At 35.3% G+C, this 25,496-nt stretch overlaps 1 protein-coding gene and 1 long non-coding RNA gene across 2 annotated transcripts; both read right to left on the bottom strand.

The window, feature by feature from the left end:
• LOC109832531 (transcription initiation factor TFIID subunit 1-like) lies at positions 22–24,391 on the bottom strand. Its single transcript, XM_020399879.1, has 19 exons — positions 24,209–24,391; positions 24,012–24,085; positions 23,342–23,448; positions 22,597–22,659; positions 22,439–22,481; positions 20,916–21,170; positions 19,429–19,535; positions 18,121–18,203; positions 13,009–13,024; positions 12,204–12,413; positions 11,933–12,025; positions 10,439–10,645; positions 7,494–7,700; positions 4,571–5,054; positions 3,385–3,578; positions 3,170–3,223; positions 2,836–2,889; positions 1,775–2,752; positions 22–613 (listed from the first exon to the last, which is right to left on the bottom strand). The coding sequence occupies exons 2-19, from the start codon at positions 24,058–24,060 to the stop codon at positions 254–256; spliced, it is 3,564 nt and encodes a 1,187-aa protein (XP_020255468.1). The 5' UTR covers positions 24,061–24,085; positions 24,209–24,391; the 3' UTR covers positions 22–253.
• On the bottom strand, positions 14,261–16,249 carry LOC109832721. Its single transcript, XR_002244944.1, has 3 exons — positions 15,315–16,249; positions 15,054–15,221; positions 14,261–14,979 (listed from the first exon to the last, which is right to left on the bottom strand). It is a non-coding gene; the product is annotated as an uncharacterized LOC109832721 (long non-coding RNA).

Genomic DNA, 25,496 nt, shown 5'->3' with positions numbered 1-25,496 from the left:
GCATTTTTGTTAATTCCCCGCTTCAATCAATAATCAGGCCTCAGGAGGCGCAAGGGGTACATTAACAAATGTTTGCAAATAGCCTGTTGTACAAAAGAAAAACCAAAGGGAAAGAAATTGGACAATATAGATAGATCAGAAACATGAATATATTACAAGACAGCGCTGCTACTATACAACAAATGATGGCATATAATCAAAAATTTGTGCCATACAGAAAAACTAACCAAAAAAAAATGCTTATGTCAAATATCTACGTATCTCTGTCAATTCCCGATTCAGCTTCAGTCAAAATATAATCTTTCTCCTGCAAATGATAGTCACAGAGCTCCAAGAGTTGATCAGCAAGCGGAGGAATTCCAGGATTACGACCATCATTATAAATGTGAGCATTTACAGTGATTTGCCACACATCGTGCCTGAACTCTTCTCGACTCCTATATTCCATACTCCTCACCTTGTCTCTGATGGTGGAAAGATCCATTGGATGCTTGATGATGTCGAGATAATCTGGGGCTTCTTTCTTTGTCACAGGCTTCAGGAATAGATATGATATTTCGATGTTCTCCCTTAAACTATCCACTATGGTTTCTAATATATTGGACAATACAACCTGTGAAAGATATTGGTTTATCAACTACATCATGCAAATCATACATGTGTTTATGATGTTCAAATTTTAAGTGAAAATTTCAGGAAGTCAAGTTTACATCATGCAATCATATATGTGTTTATCATGTTCAAAATTGAAGTGAAAATTTCAGGAAGTCAAGTTTACATCATGCAATCATATATGTGTTTATCATGTTCAAATTTGAAGTGAAAATTTCAGGAAGTCAAGTTTGGACTCGGAGATTTCATGAAATAAACTGGCATTTTACATCAGAGAACACCTAACTCACAAAACGAATTTTAAATGGATGAAGACAAGAATCACTCCTTTGTCTATGATTTCGAAGAAGTAATATATAAAGATAAAAACTTGAAAGTTAAAGTGTTCTATAATACTTCATAAGCACCAGTTCCTACAAGTTCTATTTCAACAAACATACGGTCAAACTCCTGCAAACTACATGTCCAACACCACTAAAATATCCATTCTATCAGTTTATGGCCTTATATGTCGGTTAAACTATATGCCCAATGCCACTCATATATCCAGTCTTTCTATAAGTTTATGGCCTTTTATGTTGGTTAAAGAAAGAACAAACATTGGAAAATTATTTTTCTTATGTACAATCAGAAGCACGCTCTTTTTGATATTAAAGTGGAAAACGAAATTTCACTTTTCATCCCAAAAGACAACCAGAGTTACCTATATACAGGGTAACCGCTTCCATTCGAAATTTGGTTAGCTTGGTCCAGCTTTAAGTTAATGATGGTAAGTCAACAACTTCATTATTCAATTTCAACTTTAAGTTGAAATAACGTGTACAACACCTGGATCATTCTATGAGTGTTTTCATATTATGGATGGTCAAAAAAAAAAAAAGTTCAAGTGTATCCTACTTAATTTATCATGAAATCATTTATGTGGATGCACGAAAATATAACCAACAAAATGTAGCATGCATGAAACTAATGCAGCTATCTTAAAGAAACACACACAGAAGTTATTGAGATGAATGTCATATGATACAACAAATAACTTAGATGATTCCTGAAAAGACATATAATTTGCAGGGTAAAAGAAGTGAGGATTTAGAACGACGGCAAACCACAATTGCATGACAAGAGTTTGACAATCAGTTCTAAAGGACTTTAAGAGCATTACCTCTGCTCCTCTGCGTCGCTTTAATGGAGGTGCATATTCTAAGTGACTAGGATCAATGATAGGCCGCCTCTTGGAAACACGATCCCTTTCAGGAATCCTACGGTCACTTCTATATGGCTTACGCTCTAACAAATACTCATCTCTGAAATCAGGTCTGTTCTTTTTCTTTTTCTTCTTTTTAGATTTCTTTTCCTCCCACCAAATTGGTTCTTCATAGCTACTAGTCCCATCTAATCTCTGCTGCTCTAGCAGATTTTCCTCGGGCATTCTCCATGTTCTCTCTTCCACAACTCTCTGTTTACCACTTCTTCTCTCTTCCTCATCCCAAAACCTCCTCTCGTATACAGCTTTTCTCCTACTATCTGCCTCATTGAACCAATTGCTCTCCTGACTCACCTTCTCAGAGCTTGATAGTTCTGTGATTTTCTTTGTCTTTCTGAACTCGTATCCCATTCCAACATCAAGTGGATCAGCTTGGCTTACATAACTGACACTTTTTGGCTGTTTTATAACGATTTTTTTGGAAGGTTGATCTTTCTCCGCATCAACCGGAGGCCGTATTACAACTGAAGGCTTTGATATTTCATACTGAACATCCTCCGGTTTCATCTTATTAGAAATTTTAAGCTTACTGATCTTAATTGGTTTAGATTCTGCCTCTGCACTTACAGCAGTCTGCTTATCAAAAGGATAAGTGCTTGCCAGATTTTTCTCAGAAGCCTTGTCAGAGGAGCCACATTTGAACTTAAGTGGGATAACCTTTGAACCTGATTTTAAACCAGGCGTTTCACCACTTTCTGAAACCTCTGCCTCGGCTACTTTTACAGAAATTTTGGGTATCAACTTTTTACTCGGAGGTTTCAGTTGTTGGCTTCCTAAATCAGGCTGGTACAATTTGGCTGGGACAGTCTCTAATTCTGAAGTTTCTACATCTTCCCCATATTTTGGGCAGTTCTTATTCGTTCGCATGTGTCCATGCTGCTCCATCAAAAAAGTTTTGAACATTACAAAGGGAGTCATTCCATATCAAGAACAAAATACACAGTTTGTGTATTACAAACCTGACCACAAGCTCCACATACGAAACTCTCTCTTCTATCCACCGGCTTCTTTTCCTTGACAATATAATCATTAGAAAAAAGAAAATCAGGAAGAACGTACACTAGATACTACTTTTAATCACTACGAGCAGATTATAGAAAATGTCAACACACTGTTCAATCAAGAAAATGAATTAATTAGATGAAAGTGCGAAGCCAGCAATATTTTTTGAGGCTAAAGAGCTGACAACGCTACATATCACAATTTTCTTTAGTTGTTTTTTTCCCAAGGAGAACTTCTGATTTTCTAAGGAAAACTTCTGATTTTCTAAGGAAAACTTCTGATTTCATTTACCTTTTTAGTTTTAACTTTTCCTGGTAAACCCTTTTCAACAAGAAATTTCTCTTCCTGCAGTAAAACGGTAGTCAGTATAACTAATTAACTTCATCTATAAAGACGTCTAGTTTAGAATCGCTAATTTAACCAGTGTAACAAACAAATCGCATACAATATTATTTAGAGAGCAATAGAAGCTATCAGACTGATTGCAACAAGTGAGATGATGTTACCTCCTTGGTTTCGTGCATCACCTTCTCTTTCAAAGCAAATGATCCATCCGAATGAGACATTCTAAGATTATGCCTAACAGCAAGATTTGTTTTCTTGGAATAATCAACTGTATCAGAGCCCAGTTGAATTTTATGACCAAATTGGTTACAAGTGGATTTCTTCTTCTTCTTCTTCTTTATCTCAGCTTCATCATCTGAAAATTTACGTTAAGACCAATAGCAATTGTGATAAACAATTGGATTCAAATATGGTTCTGTCAAGTGTCCAAACAGTAAATGAGGATCTGACCATATGCAGTGATGTGCCATATTCATTTAGTATATCACATAAACAGAATGTCTATAGATCATATTTAGTAATACATTAATAATGTATGATACACCACATACTCAATTTATATTTTGGTGACGTATGCCAAAATAATAGGGAGAAATCAGAAAATATAAAACAAGCGCCGTTCTGGATCAGATTTAGTATATCACATAAATAGACCGCATATAGATCACATTGAGTAATACATTAATAATATATGACACACTGCATACTCAATCTGTATTCTGGTGACATATTCCGAAATAATAGAGAGAAATCTGAAAATATAAAACAATCACCAAGCAACATATAAACATACATAAATGCTAAAAATTATTTCACGTCAATAGCATGGCACAAGTATGCATTTCACTGACATCTATGTATAATATTTACGCAGTTCCTATTTTCGTAAGCATCTCAGTTTGATTCAATAGCTTGATTATCAAGAAGGTTTGCTGATGGTACTTTTCTATAAACTGTCATCATTATCATCTTAAACTCTTCTCTATGAATGTAATACATTAGCAAAGTTCTATTGAAGTTACACCGTACCAAGTGCCTGAATAAAGAAATTATTATGGAGGGAGGCTTGTCAAAAAGTGTCGCTAGCCACCTAGGAACTTAATGGACGAAAACCCTACCAAATGGTTCTGCAATTTAAGCTCCGCAATGATGTACCACAGAAACTGTAAAAAAAAGTAAGGACGAAATGAACATAATTACTAGTTAAAATTATCTAACATGGAGTAAAGAGTAAAAAGTGGTAATAATAATAATAAATGAAAAAAAAACCCACACTGCCCATTAATGGATTGAAGATAAATAATGATTCGACACCCATCAATTTTATATTGTTCCCTACTTCCTTACCATCGAGCAAACGACGCAATGCAGCTGCTTCCGCTTCATCATCTTCAATCTCCTCTTCCTTTTGAGCTTGAGAGGGGACCCTTCTCATCTTCAGTCCTCTCACAACCTCTGCTTTATCACTTTTTGAGTCGACATTGTCATCCTCTTCTTCCTCAAATTCTTCTGCATCCAGCAAGTTTTCAAGATCCCCAGCAAATGAATCCAAATCGCTATTTGCTTCTGACTCACTATCTATTTCATCACCATCAGCAGCAGAAAGGCTTTGAACTTGTCGATCCCATATTTCCTGACATTTTTCTCTTGTCTGCTGCTGAAGCTGAAGAAACGACATCCTCTGCCCACGTGCAAATTTACTAAGAGTCATTGCATCTACTTTTACTCCTGAGGCAGCCTGCTCACTCGAAAGCTTGCGCACCAGTGCAATCCGATGCCACCTAGTTAACTTGTCAATTTGTTCTTCAGGAACGTTGAACTTTACAAGAACCTAGAAAGAAAACATTCTATGAGTAATATAAGCCATTGAAATGAAAGGAAATGCTAACATAAATGTATAAATGTATGCAAAGCAGTCATTATTAAGAATAAATTACTAGCGTGCTATCTGAAATATTAAGCAAATGCTGCAATTATATTCTAAAGATACATCTATTGGTATAGCAAATGCTGGAATTATATTCTAAAGGTATATCTATTAGTAATTTAGTATAGCAAATGCTGCAATTATATTCTACAGATAAATCTATTAGTAAAGCAAATGCTGCAATTATATTCTACAGATAAATCTGTTAGTAAATCTATTAGTAAACCACTCAAAGGATTAAATCTGTACAAAAATGAAAGCTTTAGTTTGTGAAAGTCCCTCTTGCTATTACATCAAAACTCCAAAGTTATGATAATTGAGGATTATAATTTTATATTCTAACATGCCCCCCTTTTTTAGCACCCTTTTTTTATGGGCTGAAACCTAAACTCATCTAGCACTAACAATTTTTTTTTTAAATCCGCATTAAATTTGTGGTCAACAAGATTCGAACCTGGATTGTTCTGATACCATCTTAAATTAAATCCCTCAAACCATTACACCAAAACTCCAAAGTTATGGTGAGAGTTCAGGTTTATAGGTTTCTATTCTAACATAGTTCATACATAAAGAGGATGCATTTATCAAAGTCAGCTTTTATCAAGCATAGCTCAATCAATGACAATTACCTTTATTATAATTAGCCCTCTCAATCATCCTCCTATAAGAGTGGTTTGACTAAAAGAAAATTTTCATAAAGAGTGAGAGAACTTGTTGAACTTCTGCTCCAACTAAGTTCATTTCTCTTGCGTAATTTTGCATAACCAGGTCTTGCACCAAGCTACATGTTAGAAACTAATCCAAATTGATCATTTAACAGATAAGTTAGTGTTTCATAACCTCTACCACCCGTTAAGTCTTGACAGAAGGAAATACTAAATAAAATAGTTCTTTAGATGTCAGTCAATTACAGATTATTAAATCTTTAATGTTTCGGTATTAGTCCCTCAAATCTAAATTGCTATTTAATCTCCCAAATAGTATCATCACACAAAAGTTAGACCTCTTACAAGCTGTCATTTGCACCATGGGCAACATAGGCATTAAGTTTAACATTTGTAAGTTGAACTTCCTGTTATACCCTTATAAATCAACTTAACCATCCAAACCCACACTTAAACCCATACCAAACCAAACCCAAAACCATAAAAACACGATCTATTCTTCTCAAGGTTTTAAATGTCGGCCGACATGTCGGTTTGAGGGCTTGAGCAGGCGTTTTCAACTCGTATGTCGGTTTTTAGGGTCAAATCGGAAATATCGGGGCCATATCGGGCATATTGGCCGATTTTCAACTTTGAAAAATCGGCTGATATGACCATTTTTTTAGATCTGTTTTTTGTTATCGGATTTGGGTTTAGTGATAAAAACCTAAACTCGTTTGACCTGTTCTCATGTTTAAGGGTTTCTTATGAACCCGATAGAAAGAAAAGAGAAAAATTAGGGCTGCAGTGAACTTGGGAACACATCACTCCTTTCGTGAACAACGACGCCCTTCCCCACCTCCATCTTGGCCCCCCGTCGTCTATCTCCCGTTGCACCCCGAAATCCGAACCCCAACTGAACCCGAGGGCGACAAGGTACCCCGTCGTCAGGATAAAGGGAAGAGGGTGGTCGGTGACTCATCCGAAAGACCTCGAGCAGACGAAGAAGAAGAAGAGCCTCGGTACTGCCTCCCTACGACGTCGGAATCCACCCATCATCGGCGTCGCCTCTAGAATTTATAAAGTATGCTTATATTGAATTTAGGAATGCTTAGATTACATTTAGGACATGATATTATACATATGTGCACCACCCGATATGGCAATCCGATATTTAGTCCATGTCCCCCGATATATCCTGATTTTCGCTATCTGACATGTATTTCAACCGTCCGACATGAACCCGACATCCGACATTTAAAACCTTGATTCTTTTAGTCATATTTGTACCCAAACCAAAAACTCCAACCCAAGTTTCCCTTTTTATACTTACAAAATGGATTGATAGAGAGGTTTTAGGGATGGGTTTGGTGGTCTGCAGATTAAAAAGTTATGCACTACCATGGGTTGAATGCTAACCCAACTATGGTTAGTTAAAATTGGACATGGATATTGACAGGACTAATCACCTACAGGATTTGGAGGAGACAATTTCAAAGATTTGAAGTACTAATGCCGAAATATTATAAATTAAGGGAATAATATCTCAAAAATATTAATCCATAAATTACTTAAACAATCTTTACATAGTCAAGATAATAATACTTGCAAGAAGAAAAATGCTAATGATCACATCAGTAAAATTATGAAGATGGCACATCAAGCATTAAGATTTAGTATATCAAGAATTGAACTATACCTCACGTGCAGCATCCATACTCAATCTTCTCAGATCAGCATCTGTGCCAGTGACTGTTGAACCTACTTTTGCAGAAGCTGCCTTTTTCTTCATTGTTGTGTTTGAAATGGGAGCCTTTGGAATCGCACGAACATAGCTAAATCCTAATCCACGACCAGAAGGATCACCAACACCTGTAATTTCCAATCGCTCAATATTCTCCTTATCCTACATTTAAAACTAACAAATTTAGTATCTCAATCATTTTAGAAACACAAGTATATAGGCAGTAACGCAATGATTAGGAAATCAGTGAACATTCAAATACACAAAATCAATTTGTATAACATGTGAAATCCATACTTCTAGTCAGAAGACAACATAAAGCATAACTAGTCCTTGTGATTAGGATTTTTCATGACTATATTATACAACTCATATATGCTATCAACAACTTAACAACATAGGTGTATAGGCCAGTTGCTATAGAAATTGGGAAGCGTATATATGATGGCCAAAAGTCAGATATTGTCTATACTCTTACCATTGGGAGTATAGACATTTACTTGCAATCAACCATCTGCTTAATGGTAATAGGATGGCAGGTGTTTCTCTTTGAAATCCCATCCTTATTTCTCAACCCAAAAAAATGATGGTCAAAATTTACCACAATAGCAGCATTTCAAGGAAAATCTCCGTACTCACCAAACTGGGACAGCTTGCATGGCACCAGATACCACAATAGTTACTAGAAGATGACCTACCTTAGGCCCAATTAATGTTTTTTGTGATACAAGTTCTCCGACAGCCTAGAAAATTAACACGTTATAGCCACGTAGGAGCCAACATGTGCCGAGCAAGTGATCTTGTGATCATGGCTATTAACCGCAATTTTTAGTGCTGATTGAAATTTTCTTTTTGAACAAACAACATGCGTAAACTTGAATCCAGGAGTTCCAAGAACCCCACCTACCCTTTAACCACAGAGGAAGTAGGCCTCAGTAGCATAGGTCTGACTAACTTAAGAATCTATGGTCACTTTCTAAATCTCCCAAAGTATATGGCTGACTGACATCTTCTTAGTTACTTTAAGTTGAAAAATCGTTAAATATGACGTCGGATAATACCTCCACAAAAGCAGGATGCTAAACAAAAACTTCACAATTTACCAAAGTAGACACCAACTTGAACCACATCGAATCTTCATTTTCTAGCAAGTATGAACTTGTTCTCTAGTTCAAATTTTGAGATCTAGATTCCGCAAACAGACTAAGAAATTAACATTTTAACAGTTATGGGCTAGCATAACTCTAGGACATAAGACAAGTTTATAAGCTCTTGAACAATTAACCTTTGCCAATTCAATATGCAAGAAAATATTAGTGGCTATAGTCTTACATGAGCTCTAGATATCCCTTTGCGCACTCTCTTCCACTGTTAAATCCTAACTCCAAATATCATGTGATTGGTCCAAGAAAATCCATCATTACCTCTATTTTACGAATCGGGCGAATGCACATGATTACCATTGAATATTGCTTTTTTTGAGTTCTTATTCCCTCCCATCCAATTTCCAAACCAAATTCTCCTTTGCAATGTTACTTTCCTATGCCTAATCTTCACCTTCAATCTAACATATAACATTCCAACAACTTTCTCCTTTACTTGAGGGTATGGGTCGCTAGCTGAGCAGTCCCACAAACATTGTTCCCCCCTCAAGGAATGTTAAATCTATATCTTTATACTGTTAGCATAAACATCTCATAGAGACATAATGTACCTCCCCAAGGGAGGACCTCTCAGATACCATAATCATAGTAATATTCTTGAGCACCGCTTAAGTATAGCCTTATTTGGGATTTTTCATCCTCGTTATTGATCATTCTACTAGGTGATGTGGGTGAAGTTTGCCCCAACTTATTTTAAAAGTCTTTGCCATGGATTCAGGAGGTGGCCTACAGCAGATCCCTGCATTGTGCTGCACTTTGTTCCATGCATTAATCAGCATTATGCAGCACTTAATTCCAAACAATATCAACTAGCCCCATGTTTGATAATAATAATCTCAGCAAGTAGTTCTTGGAGCATCACCACCTATGTGGTGTTTACATTCAACACAATTTTTCGTTGAAAATGCCAAAGTCACAAATCAGTTTCTAACACAATTTTTCGTTGAAAATGCCAAAGCCACAAATCAGTTTCTCTCCATAACAGTCACAACAAAAGTGAAGGTCACAAGCTAGATAATTCAACCTCTTCTTTGTCTTCATCGGGATATGTTGTCATTTCTCAAATAAACCAATTAAATCAATAAGCAATTATTTTCAGCTGTGCCCTAAAATTGTTACAGTTTGTTATCATGTATAGATTATTTTCTTATATGTTTAACTTTTGATTTATGTCTGTCGAATTTTTTTATAAAGTTTGAAGGGACGGAGATATTTCCTTTATCTCTCGATGACAGAGGGAGGGGAGAGTTGGCTATAGTTCAGAAACTATTTTACTTTATAAGCATGCAATGTGTTGATGGGTGATGTTAATTGCAAACCAATAACATATACCATATGGTACATTACATGATAAATGAATAAAAATGCAGCAGATATGGTAAGGTATATCATTATGTTTTCTTTCTTTATCCAAGGACTATTTTATTAAAATTTACTATTATATCTCATCTGAATTTTTTTAAATTGTCATTACACCTGCTGAGGCTTGCAACCTTGGTGGGTAGACATTCGAGCTCCCTATGATTCACATGTTGTGTCCAAAAAGACAACATAAATATTTGAAACTTATAAACTCAACAATGTTATTGAATCTATTAAATTCAAGTGTTTTTAATTTTCTGGAGCAAAAGATGGAGAATTTCCTGATAAATAACACAGTTTAAGTACTGGAGAAAAACTAGACCTAAAGAAAGCTTTGAAAGTTTTTTCAGTCATAAAAGGAAGGAAGCTAAATACCTGGTTTGTACAAGCGACAAAATTGCTGGTAAGATTCCATGGTGTTATCTGCAGTTCCCTTTCAATATGTGATGCAGCAGCTAGAGCAATAGCTTCATCAGGCAGCTGGTTCATTGCAGAAGAAAGGCCAACAGGATGGGTAAGCCTGCTAATTCCTAAGCGTTTGAGCCGGTATAGGCCAGCTTGCATACTTTCATAAGAGCACACCTGGTGATGAAAAAAATAATCAACTGTAACTAGAACTTGAGCAAAGAAAAAAAAGAAGAAAAAAAAGAATCCAGAGACAAAGTGCTAAACAGATCTGCGATATTATTGATTTACCAGCTAGAATGGTTATTTCCAGACGAAATGTTAGTTTATGCAAATATTCAACTTTACCAGTCATTGGAGCAAACCATCAGTCTTGTGTCAAAATATGCTCTTCTTTGACATTAGTATGAAAGATGTTATGGCATAGCAACAGAAGTCAACTTGTAATAATTATATAATTTTCCCATCACATGTGTGTTGGTGTGAGAGAAAGATACACACAAGAGAGACAGAAGGCGTTAAGCTTGTTAATAGCATACAACTTTCTGATCACATGTCAGTGTGACTTGGCTCCTCATGAAGGATTTGGAAGCAAATTCTTCCAGTCAAATTCAATGACAAGAAAAACAGAAATAAAGATCTTTCCATTCAACTTTGATTTAAATAATTGGGTATCTAAAAACATTCAAAGAGTTTTGGGACTTTTAGCTGTGTTCACTGTTCAGTAGGCAAAACATGGATGGCCATAGGACCATAATAGCAAGTTGTTTAGTTTAATTTTCTAGAATGTTTCAAACCTAGTAAAAAATTTACGTATGGGAGATTTTGAGTTTAATTTTCTACCAAATACTCGTACAGATTAAAACACTTGAAAAAAAATATTTCACCATGCATACAGATTTGAGTTAACATGTTTAATTTGATCATAGATATCTATGGAGTGACATGTTTGACTGTAGCAAAGTGATTAGGAAGCTATTCTTTGTTTTTTACTAAGGTACCATAGAGAACTTACTCTCAAGCTGAAAAAAGCCAGGAAAGTTGATATATATATGACTGCTGTATTTTCTCAGATATTTCCAAATGAGACCATAAAATTAGCATCTCTCAGAATCTCATAATAGATGCATTCACATAAAAACTGAAAGTAGTAGCAATTATATGCTTGAATGTTTACAGTAATTAACAACTCTTTCCTGATTCCAGGATTATTACAACAACTTGTCTATGTTCAATGCATCGAACCCTTGGAAACAATTATTAGAAACTTTTACCTAGAATAAGCACAAAATGGAGAAGCTTACATGCTCTCAAACTTCACTGCTACAAATATTGCAAGGTAAATAAATGCAAAACGATGATTGATACTAAAGAAGTAGGAGGCATCACAATGTAAAAGTTGGTAACACTATAACAAGGGGAGTACTATGGGAGTATTAAACAATTATAAGTTGAGGGACTCACGTTCTCTGGTGACAACATTCTTCGCAATTCATCCTCCAATGGAATACGAAAATCATGTCTTTTAACCCAAACTAACATACCATTTTTCCCCTTCTGGACACATAAAGATTTTGCATATTAGTAGCAGAAAATATAAAGATGTAATAGTTGTGAAAAAAATAATGAAATTTAGATGATTTTTGCAGCACCCAAATGAAATCATCATAGCATTTAGAATAATAATGGTATTTAACAATCGAACTGTAAACATGAAACAAGAGTTAAACATTACCCTTAAGTCTGCACAATGCTTCAATCGTTTACGTACAATAGCATCTGTCAGACCAGGAAACTTTGACGCCAAATCATCAGCCCGAATAAGAGGAAGGATATCTGGTTTCTCATTGGCACGAAACTCTCGGTAGACATATACTAACATTCTGTTCAGAAGATATGTTTGAATGCTTTTTGATCCTGGTGACAATACTTCCATGTGAGGTTCCTGCATTACAAGGCAATTAATTCTTTAAAGATCTTGACAACAAACTGAAGCATGACAACAATTTTCCAGGTCATTTACCTTGTAGCATAAACAAGATAAAGTCATCAATATCTGAAGTTATTCCAATGCACTTAGTACTTAAGCCTCAACTATAACGTTATTCAGATAAAGTTGTGGTTCAAAAAAATGACTTTTGAATTTGGATGGTTGCGACTTGTTTGAATAAGACAAAGACTCCAAGTACACAGCAGCTCGGAAGCGTACTGCAGATTGGGTCTTTTAGCTCCTAAAGCATGTTATCAACAGAAAAGGTAAAACCATGATGACAGCCTGAAATTGGGACTGAAATTTGTCCATTATTTGGAGCTTCTCAATCTTGATTAAGCTCAGTAGTGAATCATTGGAAAGACTCGTGAAGAAAATATTGAGTCATTTCTGGACCTACCACAATCATCCTATTGACTAAGTTTCTAAATCCTCTCACTGGATGACCGTTTGTACTCCATAAGTTAGATAACCAAACCGTTAATTTGATATCTGTTTATTGATATTCACGCAACTAGTATTAGAAAGTTATATAACATGGAATGACAACCAGCTCCCCTACAATGCTGCAGACATGCACGACAAATGGAATTCTTAAAGTTCAATGATATAAACGGGACAGGTTTTAGATCGCTTAACATAACCAAAACACTAGTGATAATAACCTCGCCATGACAGAGCCTGTGCCTGACTTGATAATCTCAAATACTTGGATATCTAACTATTTCTGCAAGCAACGCTGAGAAAAAAATGGCTAAATCCATGAAATACTTGGGACTTAAAGTAGTTAAAGTGAATAACGTGTTTGTGTGTTCTGTGTGTGTTTGCTGATGAGAGAGATAATCTCCAAATATTCTACTACTGAGAAAGGTAGACTGAAGAATGCTATATGATAAGTCCCGAACTAGCTATAAGTACATGCTTGCATGTCAAATTTGATTAATTTGTACAGGCAAAACAAGATTAATTCTAAACTCAAGGTGCTCAGAATAACTTACCATTCTTTTAGTTTGCACAAAAAAAATGTGTGGATATTTCACTGTTAAATGCAAATTTACTGTAAGCTAAAGGTAACAAGGTTCTTCAAACAGTTATACACCTAAAGATTGTACTCTGATAGTGAACAACATTGCATGTTAATAAAAAACTTAAAAAAAGAATTAAAAAACTAACAAATAACAATAAAAGCAAAGGAACTTGAACTGCTAGTCAAGGGTAAAATAGTAGTGGGAGGGGTCACAAGCTAAGTATTATTATTGAGGAAGTTTCTTGCTGGGGGGTTATCCATATAAGTCACTAAAATTATTTAGAAATTACAAACAACAAAAAATTCCAAGAGACACAAGTAGCTGAGCTAAAAAAATTGAATTCATGACACAACATATGGGTTCTCTGCTTTAATTGAGAAGCCTGATAGTGTAAATAGAGACAGCTTTTATTGTTATTGGTAATAATGATAATAAGATTCGATACAGAAAAAAATTGTTAGGTGATGCATGTGTCAGAGAATTTTAACCTCACCTTATTAAGATATATCTATTGACTATTAAATACATCGAATATATTTTTTGTTCTTTACATTACATATCAAACCTAAAAAGCAAATGTGTTACATGTATAAGCGAACAAAAACTCAGAAATATTGATAAGAGAAATTTGTGAAAGCCAGAAACAACACAAGAACAAAACTTATCATATGAAATCAAACCAGCAGATATGATATGACTAAATGTGCATCCTTTTCAATAAATCATAATCATGACAGTGTATATTAAATACTCCTACCATATGCACATTAAGACATTTAGACTTCCCACAAAAAAGTTTATGATCAGAAACAGTAAGAAAAGGATACCAAAAAGTTCATACCTTTGGTTAACATAATTGATAACTTTGTTGTTGAGAATCTCATAATCTCCACAACCAATTTTAGTCTTTTCGCATGATATCAAGTAAAGGATTATGCTAGTAACAATTAAGGTGTTAATTATAGAAAAAAGTATCAACTCTCAATACTTAAACTTGAGGAGATACTCCAATATTCTAGGCCAATAAATCACGTATTGGCATTTCATCAAACAAGTGGAGTGCACAACATGTATATCCATTTCAAGGAATTTATCCACCATCCTTAGCATCATGTGCAATACAAAGAAAGAATTTGAGATTGTCATGACCTCTGAAATAGTTGAGAGTGAAAAACAATGCTATCAATTTAAAATTAATTACAAATGTAAAAATGAAGTGATGATAACGAAATTAGTTTTTTATACATTTTATCTTACATACTGTTAGGTGTTGGTGACAACATAGCCCAAGATGAGGGCCAAGGTTAGAAAAGGATGAAACTTTAGGGGTATTAAAGTGCAAAAAAACCTTAAAATTTATCAGGTAGGGGGAGGAATATGAACGAAGAAATTACAGGAGCAAAGGTGTCCACGGAGAGAACATCAACCAAAGGGCAACCCCCGCGCTCGGCTTCTCTATCGACTCGCTCGGCCGTGTCGATGGCGTTTCCAATCTGCGAAACAAATTAAGGAGGAGGACGATGAAGTTGATAAATAAATAACAATTTGGGGGGTGGGGGGGTATTACTTGGTAAAGAGAACGAATTGAGGAGGACGATGAAGGTTTTCCTGAAGCAATCGAGGGTATTTATGGTGCCGGTGGAGGCTAGGGTGCATTCTGGAACTCCAATCAAGCATTTAGAAGTCACTGATGCCTGGTTGATTATCGTTTCGCTGGACGAGGAAGAGATCTGCTCTGCAATTCATAACAAAGATTAGTATTTTCTCCCTCTTGAAACTGAGATCCAAAGTTTGGGATCAAATTTAGGTTAATTAAAAGAAAAATTACATAAAGTTAAGATAGAGAAAGGAATGGATCGTTGGAAAAGTTTTCTGATCCTTTCACCATGATCCCAAAATGAAATTTAGCTTCCCCCAAAATTTTCCCTACCCCTTTTTAACCAGGCGCCACAATGAAATTTAACTTCCCCCCAAAATTTTCATTTACCAATGGGCCTATTTTTCCTTTATTTTTCAGCTAACCGTTTCTAATAGAAGGAAAATGATCGTGTGTTTCCATTAGGCTTTATTAAAAACGGCAATTTGTATTAACCGTTATTAATAGGCGCTTTTGTAGTAGTGAAGTATATCGTCTATTGATGAATCAATTCTAATTTGCGCTAATGGACCCAGTAATAGGGATCATGAAAATTGACCACTAACCTTATTTGTTTAAAGCAACTTTTGAATTTCATTGACAAGCGGTTGTTCCTTGTATAGTAATACTCATCATGCAGAGTGATATTCCTCTCTCTTAGTCGCCCTCCCTCCCTCTCTCTTACCCAGTTAGCTTTGTATTAGTTTCTATTTTCATGATTGATAATGCTGACAGTCTGATGTATGCCTCAAATCTCCTTTTTCGTGGATAGATTCCATAATAAGACTACCTGTCAATGTTCTTTACTGTATCTAGACCTAATTCAAAGGAACAGTCAAAACTTATAGACCGTCAGTATTTCAACTAGAAAATTGTGACTTCGATGCATATTTCCTTAGTATTGTATCTGGTTTTGTTACATTCTCAAACGTGTGCTCTAATTTTAATAAGTTAGATTAGAATCTAAATTAATTTAGTCATCTCTCTAAGACTACCTTTAAATGTTCGTCATTAATTTATGTATGTCAAAATTTGTAGGAATCCCCTGATTATATGCGGGAGTTGATAAAGAAAACAAAATCCTTAACAGACAAGCCATTTGGAGTTGGAATAGTTCTAAAGTTTCCCCACAAGGAAAATATAAAGATTATATTGGAAGAAAAGGTGGCATTATTGCAGGTTTCATGGGGTCAGTACCCGAGAGAGCTTGTTTCTGAAGCTCATGGTTGCGGGGTTATGGTTATTCATCAAGTAAGTGATATTTTTCAGAATTGAAGATTTTTTGGTGCACGTTTATGGCAGGAGTATGCTATTTGCATTATTTGCCAATTTCTTTCCTTTTAGAGAAACCTACATTTATTGATCAAGTCATCATTGTGTATGCAATCACTAAAAGAAAAAATTTCTATGAGATTCTTTTCGTGTACAGTTGTGATCGGTTCACCTGTCTCGCTTGTTTATTTTCTCCTTAATCTACATATCCCCTTGCTCTTAAAGCGGATACAACTATGGGTCATCATTGCCTTTAAGGCAGCACTTTTTGCAACACTCATTTCTATATCACCATGCAACGGCGGTGTTGAATTTTTTTTGGGGGATATTATCTATTCCTTTCCTTGTCCATCTTTTTGTATGATGGACTTACTTCAAACACGGAAGTCTTAACTGTCAATACTTTTCATCCCATGAGATCTAAATGATAACTTACTTCTAGTTGGCAGTCATAACTTACTTCTAGTTGGCAGTCCTCTTTAATATGAGATGCACTGTCTATCATGAATCGAAATCGTTATTCAATCCTTCTCAACTAGAAGCGTGCTTGATTTTGTAGACCAATAGCTGTGAGTGAATATTCTTCAATCCTTTTACTTTCTTAGGAGTCATTTTCTCCAATAAACTAATAATTCTCATATCCTTTCTAATTTCCATTATACATGTCTATTTGGGCCTCTCCTCACCAACTATGATCGTATCACTTCTAGCTTGCACATCTGTTGGCCTTTGTTCCACATGCCAGAACCATCTCATCTGGTCTCCTCAGTTTATCCCAATAGAAGCAACTTTAAACCCCCTATAAATGCTTGAAATCTTCCCCATATTTTTGTATCATATTGCGAGTCATCCATCTCGCATTCTGTCCTGCTATGCTAATTTCTTAATTGCCCAAATATCATCATTGGAGAACATCTTAGGTTTTCTATGCGTTAAGTACCTATAAAATGTCCTTTTAAAACATAGCAAATTCTTGAATAATATTTCACCATTCAACTTTATCATTTCTTTTTGCTTAACACTTTGTTTATTCATATGTTTTCTTGAGTCAGCTTGGGTGTATTGAAGAAGCAGCAAAAGCAAAACATGCTGGAGTGGATGCAATTATAGTTCAAGGTCGTGAGGCAGGAGGGCACGTACTTGGTCAGGTATTGACTTTTAACATAATGCAACAGCTAATAGGTCTGAGAAGCACTGAACCATTGTTATGTGGTTCTTGATGAACTCTCAAAAGAACCAATGTCCAGATCATTAGGAAATAGATTTAGACTCGATATAGCACTAGGATTGATCTGGCCTATGGCATCATGGTCTATAATTTTCATGACATGAGATCTATGATGCACGGATACAGATACGGGACACGGATACGATACGGACACGGATACGGGATACGACAAAATCCAAAAAAATAGGATACGGGGATACGACGAGGATTTTTTTTTAAAATTATTATTATATATAGAAAATTTTATAAAATAGGAATGGAGGGTGGACTTGAGGAGTCGGAGGAAGGAGGAGTCGGTCGGCGGGATCGGGTCGGAACAGCGGAGGTGATCGAATCGAACGGGAGTGAGTTGAGAGATTGAGAGAGAGGATTAAGGTTAGGGTTAGAGTTTTTTCTTTTTTTCTTTCGTTTGAGTCAGCTGAGGATCGAATCGAATAGGAGATTTGAGAAATAGGGATGAGTTTTTTAATCGAACGGTTCGGGTTGGATTTTAACAACCCCATCCCATCCTCAACACACAAAATGGGTAGAGAAGTTTCATTCCTGAAATTAACTGGATCTTGCTCGATATCAGATTCTGCCTACAATATATCAAAATCAACAAAAAGATGCAGTCATCAATAGTCAATACATATGTAGAAAAGCTAAATTAGTAAATTCAGTAATAACAGAATAACATGAACTAAAAGAGACCAGTATTCTTCCAACAATATATAAAAATCAACAAAAGATGCAATCATCAATAGTCAATACATATTTAGAAAAGCTAAGTTCACTAATAACAGAATGATGAGACCAGTATACACAGAAATAGTATAGTTTTTCTATGTGCATGTCTGTGTGTGTGTGTTTTATTGTTTTAGAGGAAATCTCTTACAAGCTTGAACACAAAACAAATAGATAACCGCATAACATATATAGCAAGGAAAATGTTGTCTATAGCAAGGAAAATGTTGTCCTGTAAGTCCTGATATGCTGCGTAGATGTGGTATATCTGTTCTTTCCCCATTTGTTGTTTGTGTTTTCTTTTTTTTGAGAGGATGGGTTCTTTCGAAACCCATTCACTATTTTGAAATATACTGCTTCTGAGACAGTAAGAGCAAAACAAATATCACAAAGAATTCAATTAAATTCATATTCAACTAAATTTAGTCTATCAACAACATCTGCAAAACAAATATCACAAAGAATTCAATTAAATTCATATTCAACTAAATTTAGTCTATCAACAACATCTGTAGTAAAGAGCACAAATACTTGTGCACAAAGGGAATGGACTAATTCACAAGCAACATTACGAGCAGATACGTCCGGGCATCAGCAAGAGCACCATGTGCCAAATAGGCACCCACTCTCAGAGCTATAGCAGCTTCCTAACCTAATCTTGAATGTTCTATGTGCTCATGCAAGCAGTTCCTACAACTAGGCAAGACTACTGCCAACTAAACTGGGGGAATATGTGACCACAAAAAGTGTATGTGTTTTAAACCATTTCTGGATAAGACCAATGACGACAATATATAAATTGCTTCCACTTCCATACATAAGAATGATTGGAGCAAATTTTTTTAAAATTCCATAGAAATTTTATGTCCCACTCTATTAAGTAGAAAATGCCTCAAAAATTGAAAAGACAGTTTTGGAACACACACAGATTGATGGAAAAGTATACTTTCTTTGTAACAGAGCAAAATGTTTGAGAAGCCTAAACAAAGTTGACAAAAAGCAAAATAATGTTTAGATATGCATAAATATAATATTCCAGCTAGTAGACCAAAAGAAAGAAAAAGTATATTGAAAAAGGACCTGAAAAGTCTCCATTTCAAAGGCCATTTCTGCTTCTAGTTCTGGGGATCCAGACAAAATGCCATCAGGTGAAGTTGCATGCACAGAACTTATTTGCAATTGCTCATCTGGAGTAACAGTGAGAAAGATTAGAAATCAAAGAATTAAGGAATAGAAAAAACAATCCCCTACAAAAACATATAGACAAAATTTAAATGACAAGTCTAGAAATTTTATGTTATTCTTTCTGAGAAAGTAAATAGAAATAAAGAATAGCTAGTGAGGTAGTCTCTGGAAACCAATGACTTAAGATAAATCATCTACTTATTTTCTTTTGGAAGAAAAAAAACTTATCCATTTCAATAAATAAAATAAGAATTGTAATTTAAAATGTTCTACTATGGCATCAGATGGATTGACCAAACGTTACTAACAACGAAATTCCAATATTTACTAACAGCATAACCTCAGACTGAAATATTAATTGCAAGTAATCTATTAAATCAAGTGAAAGATGAGAAGAAATGCAAAATTCACCACTAAACCGAGTCAATTGATGTACTAAGATAGACAGCCCCACTCGCCTATATACCAGGTGTGCACTTTTTAGAATAAAGAAATGCTGTTAATTAAGAGATCCTTTTTGAGGGAAAAGAATCGTGAACGAATTGAATCCCTAAGTCAAAAACTCAAATGTCCTTTCATGCGGTATGCCAGTACATAATGGCCTTTAAGGCGAATAAGTGGCAGAGTTATTATAACAATCTGATGGACGAGTAATAGCTTGGAGCACTAACATTTGGCAAAATTACTATTAACTTTCATCAAATATTTACATTCTTGATTCAACGACAAGTAGTTAGGTGACGATTCATTCAAAAGAGGAAAAAGTGGTGACATATTATGCTTTATTTACAGGTTCTTAGTTGTTTTCTACGCTTGTTCTGAGAGCTTTGTTGACATCTTTTTTGGGGAAAGTAAGAGTTGTTATTTTGAGCTTTTATTTGTTCTTATGGGTTCTCTGCTTTAATTGAGAAGCCTGATAGTGTACAGAGAGACAGCTTTTATTGTTATTGGTAGTATTGATAATAAGATGCGATACAGAAAAAAAATTGTTAGGTGATGCATGTGTCAGAGAATTTTAACCTCACCTTATCAAGATATATCTGTTGACTATTAAATACATCGAATACATTTTTTGTTCTTTACATTACATATCAAACCTGAAAAGCAAATGTGTTACATGTATAAGCGAACAAAAACTCAGAAATATTGATAAGAGAAATTTGTGAAAGCCAGAAACAACACAAGAACAAAACTTATCATATGAAATCAAACCAGCAGATATGATATGACTAAATGTGCATCCTTTTCAATAAATCATAATCATGACAGTGTATATTAAATACTCCTACCATATGCACATTAAGACATTTAGACTTCCCACAAAAAAAGTTTATGATCAGAAACAGTAAGAAAAAATATATCGTGACATTCAAAGGCATCACCTGCAGAAGGAAGCACCTTGACTTCAATGTTGTTTTCCACCTCATTTTCCTTAATAGTTTCTTCGTCCTCATCATAATTATCCTCATCAAAGACAGACCCTTTCTGATCCAAAGAGGCCAACAATGCATCAGAAGAAAAGAAATCTTTCTTAGGCAGTAAATGGTCCTCCTCTGTAGAAGATTGAATCTCTGGACCGTCATATTGTTCATCAATGTCTTCATAATCAATGGCATCTTCAGCCTTTTCATCATAGTCTACAAGACTTAAAAATGAAAATGATTTATTCAAACCTTTAAGTTAAATAGATAAAGGAAACTAAACAGAATTTAGCTATAAACTCTACTGGATCGCCATTAAAACTTTCCCATTTTCACTTGCTGTTCTAGTCTATGTAAGAACATATGACATTACTTCATGAAGCAAGTATCAACAAACAAATAGGCGTCTTGCACATATGAAATTTGTTTCTGAGAATGAACAGTAGCTTCCAGACAGTTCAAGAACGTGTTGGGCTATAAGCAAACAGAACAACATTATAAACAAAGTGGCACGGTGATATTATATGAGCGATCTCAAATAATAACTAGGTTGAATATCAAACCTGGGTATCTCAAGGTTTATTATTATTGTTTCTTTTTGAAAGGAGTCAAAAGAATTAAGTATCCAGCGTTCTTCCTTAATTGCTAAAGACACACACATGCATCCATAACCCAGAGAACTAGTGTAAAAGATGAAATAGTAGGAAAAGATAGTAACACCCAGCTCAAACATCCAACACCAACACCCATGATAATATCCAACTCCTACTAGGTTACCCAACAGTTCGGGATTTAGGAATTCAGCGCGATCAAACATCTGGCAAACAACATCACACTAGTGGCATATAAGTAGTCATAAAGTGAAAATCAAACAAACAACATAGCATGTTTTTACAGAACCAAACAAACATAAGTAACACAAAAGATAAACTGCATCCTGGAAATCTGTAGAATCCAAAAGAAAAATATATCCCAATCAAGCTCGTCTCAATGCTAATGTTAAACCTTATAAAGCATGAAACGAGTTTCAGATTCCTGTCCCCTTCAAGTTTTTGTAGTTCTGAACATAGATTACACCTGATGTCATCCAATAGCCATAAAAAAATTTACCTATAAATGTAGATGTTACCTGACTCACTCATCATTTCAGGACTAAGGACACAGTTGGATGTCCCTATTAAATTAGGCTGCAACCTGGTTAGCACTTAGCAGCATAGTTACTAATAGGCCCAGAACCGAGGAAATAGTAATGTTCAGATATGCTGTGGAAAATATATTAAAATATGGTAGAACTCACCAAAAAACAGTAAGAAAGACATATGACTCGCTTTACCGATCAAAAAGTATTCTTAAATATATAATTTCAGACCCACAATCTTCCTCTAATTATATCAAACACGACCATTGTGTATTTTCTCCATAAAACATCTGTTACAAAAGCCTTGTATCAATAAAACTAATTTTATTTAAGATGAAATACTTGCCTTGTTCAGTAGCATCTGCTGAAGCATGTGAAGATTTAATTAGCTGCAACATAGAAAATAAATAAGTCTCCTAGGACTGAGAAAAAACAAAGAAATTGAGTTTCATAAATAGGTTAGTTTCATTCAAGAGCATGAAATGGCCTCTGGGGTTCACATACATCAATATCTGTAAGGGAAGAACCCAGCTTGTCAGCTAATGCCGCAAGATGTTCCTTGGCGTCCTGATAAACAAAATATGAAAATATAAATATAAAATATCCGAAATCGTTAAAATATCAGTTCAAGAACACTAAAAAAGTAATTCAATAGCCAGGGTTGAAAGAAGTGAGAAATACACATAATAGACGCTGGAAGAGCAATTTACTACACATAATCAGACACTCGAAAAGCAATTCATTGAAAATGGTTTGAAGAAGACAGGCGCGTGCGTGCGCACCCATGCAAACAATATTAATCTATCATGTTTGATATGTGTCTACATTGGCGAAATATCTGCCCTTTTCTGTCCTGTTGTGTGTGATTTGTCGTAGGAGAGATGGTGAGTGACAGTCCGTTCCTGTAACTGGACTCCTAAGATGAGCCGTGCCATAACGTTTGAAGGAAAAGATCTTGAAAATACTAAATTTGAGTTGCCAGCAAAAGAGGACGAAGGAGGGAGGGAGAGAGAGGGATCCTTCCATGAGAAAGTTTGTATCTAAATTATGGTTACTAGTATAAAGTTCAAAATCCATCCATAGCATTTTGAATATAACATAAATGTTTATTGTTGCCTCTTATGTATTGTTGTACGAGTACAGTGCACTTTTCACAAGAGAAATTGCACTGCTACAAATATATTTGGGATGCAAACATCAATTCTCAGATACAAAGATAAAAGGGAAAATACTTGGTAGAGTGAAATACCTCATCAAGGTAATCGATATCAAGATCTCCAGAATCATCTACATTTCCAAACATAAAACCCAAGAGCCGATTCCCATCGCCATTCTCCTCATAGTCTTCCTCCTCTTCTGTCAAGTTAAAAAGGCAAGCATGACAACTATTTCCATGTTGATAAACACATATAAGCATGGCAAAATAAGAAATGTTTACAAACAGAGATAAAACCAATAGTCTAACAGATTAAAATAATCCACTTTCTTAAATTTCTTCACCATTGATGATGCTATTATAATTATAACTAAAAATCAAAATCATACACAGTGCCGACATACACAAAAAGTACCAAAAAAACAACACAGATCATTAGAATAAATTCTTCAGTCGGCCATCATTTCATAGCAACTCAAAAACTTCTTTATAATATCTTATGATGTGACTATTTAATCGGGAAAGATTCGTACAAGACTTCCGCCCCAGCCAACAAAGAAATCGAAACTTGTTTTGAATTCAATTAAAAATCCCAAAATTAAAAGGAAATAGAATTCCTTAAGAGGAATCTTTGGAGCGCATTGCTATCAGAAAGTTTACTATATTTTTCCTTTAAAAAAATAACCTATTCCGATTATATATATTAAGCTTAGATTAGTATTAACAAACAACAGAGAGAGAGAGAGAGAGAATCTAAACTGACCTTCATCTCGCCCATCTTGCGAAGCAGCGCCCGAGGGATCGTCGTCCATGCTTGGGTCCCGCAATAGGTTATGTCTGCAATAAATCATCAAAAAAACTAAATATAAGTTAAACTTTTTTTTTGTGGCGTGGAGAAATTTGTAGGTTTTGGACGCCCAAAAAATCAAATCGAAAACGGATCTTCAAGCAGTGGAGCACCTCGCGTGAGATCGGCGATGAGGTGATCGGCGTTCTCACGCTCTGTCGCCACGGCCGAAGGAGTCGACAACCGCCGGAGTCGATCGCCGGCGAAAGTAGCTATGAGTTATGAGCGTGAGAGAAGGGGGGAGATAGTATCGGGGTTTTTCCGTAATAGCCCCTCAAATCCTCATCATCTTCTCTTTTTATTTTTATTTTAATTTTAATTTTTCCTCGAGCGAGGGGCAGAGGGCGATTTATCGAATCGGATCGGGTCGGGTCGGTCAGAGCTCTAAACGGGTTTTAAGTGAAAATGGACGGTGCAGATTCGAGGTTAGTTGTTTGGACGGTTAACGCGTCGCGTATGATCTACGCGATGTATTTGGAGCTGGGGGATCGGGATTTGTCATTTCGGGTCGGATCTTTTGACAAAAAGGATCGGGACACGTTTAACTAGTAAACTAGCGGTGTTAAGGTATCAGAACTGTCATAACTACACGCTTAATTGAACTGCAAAATGAAAGTGTTTTCCAATATTAGCCTCTGAAATCATTAAAATTGTTATTTGATCCTCCGATTCATATGAGTTGCAAAAAAAAAATAGTCTTCTGAATCATTGAAATTGCTATTGTGTACCTTGATTCTTAAATTTTGTTTCAAATTCATCAACCGATTGAGAGCAGTCGCCAGATACACGGCTATGGGAAGTAATGGCAATCTCATTGACTCGAAGGTGTGGTTGCAAATGTTAGACATGTAAGGACCGATTCAGAAAGCCAAAAAAAAAAGTCAAAGACAAATTTTTAAGACGGTGCCATATGGACATTTAATCCCAAAAACATACCATTTTTCATAATCTATTTTACTATTATAAAAGTGTGTTGGTATGTTAAAACATTTCTTCCCAAAGTGCCCTCCAACATACATACATGCACACACAAAATACATGCATTCATATATAAGTCATACTTCTTTAAATCCTTCAAATCAAACACATGTGTACATCTATTATCTATTACTATTATAAAAGTGTGTTGGTATGTTAAAACATTTCTTCCCAAAGTACCCTCCAACATACATACATGCACACACAAAATACATGCATTCATATATAAGTCATACTTCTTTAAATCCTTCAAATCAAACACATGTGTACATACCACATACATGCATACATTAAAATATATGCATACTATGTTACAATTCATGTCCACGTTATCAATTGTATTAATAACATACACGTTATCAATTGTATTAATAACATAAAAATGCACTATCTTAAAAATGTTACCTCAATGCACGTTATCAA

The sequence above is a fragment of the Asparagus officinalis genome, chromosome 3 (assembly GCF_001876935.1).
Source record: "Asparagus officinalis chromosome 3, Aspof.V1, whole genome shotgun sequence".
NCBI lineage: Eukaryota > Viridiplantae > Streptophyta > Magnoliopsida > Asparagales > Asparagaceae > Asparagus > Asparagus officinalis.
The sequence above is the reverse complement of the archived record's forward strand: the minus strand, read 5'-3'. Positions and strand labels throughout refer to the sequence as shown.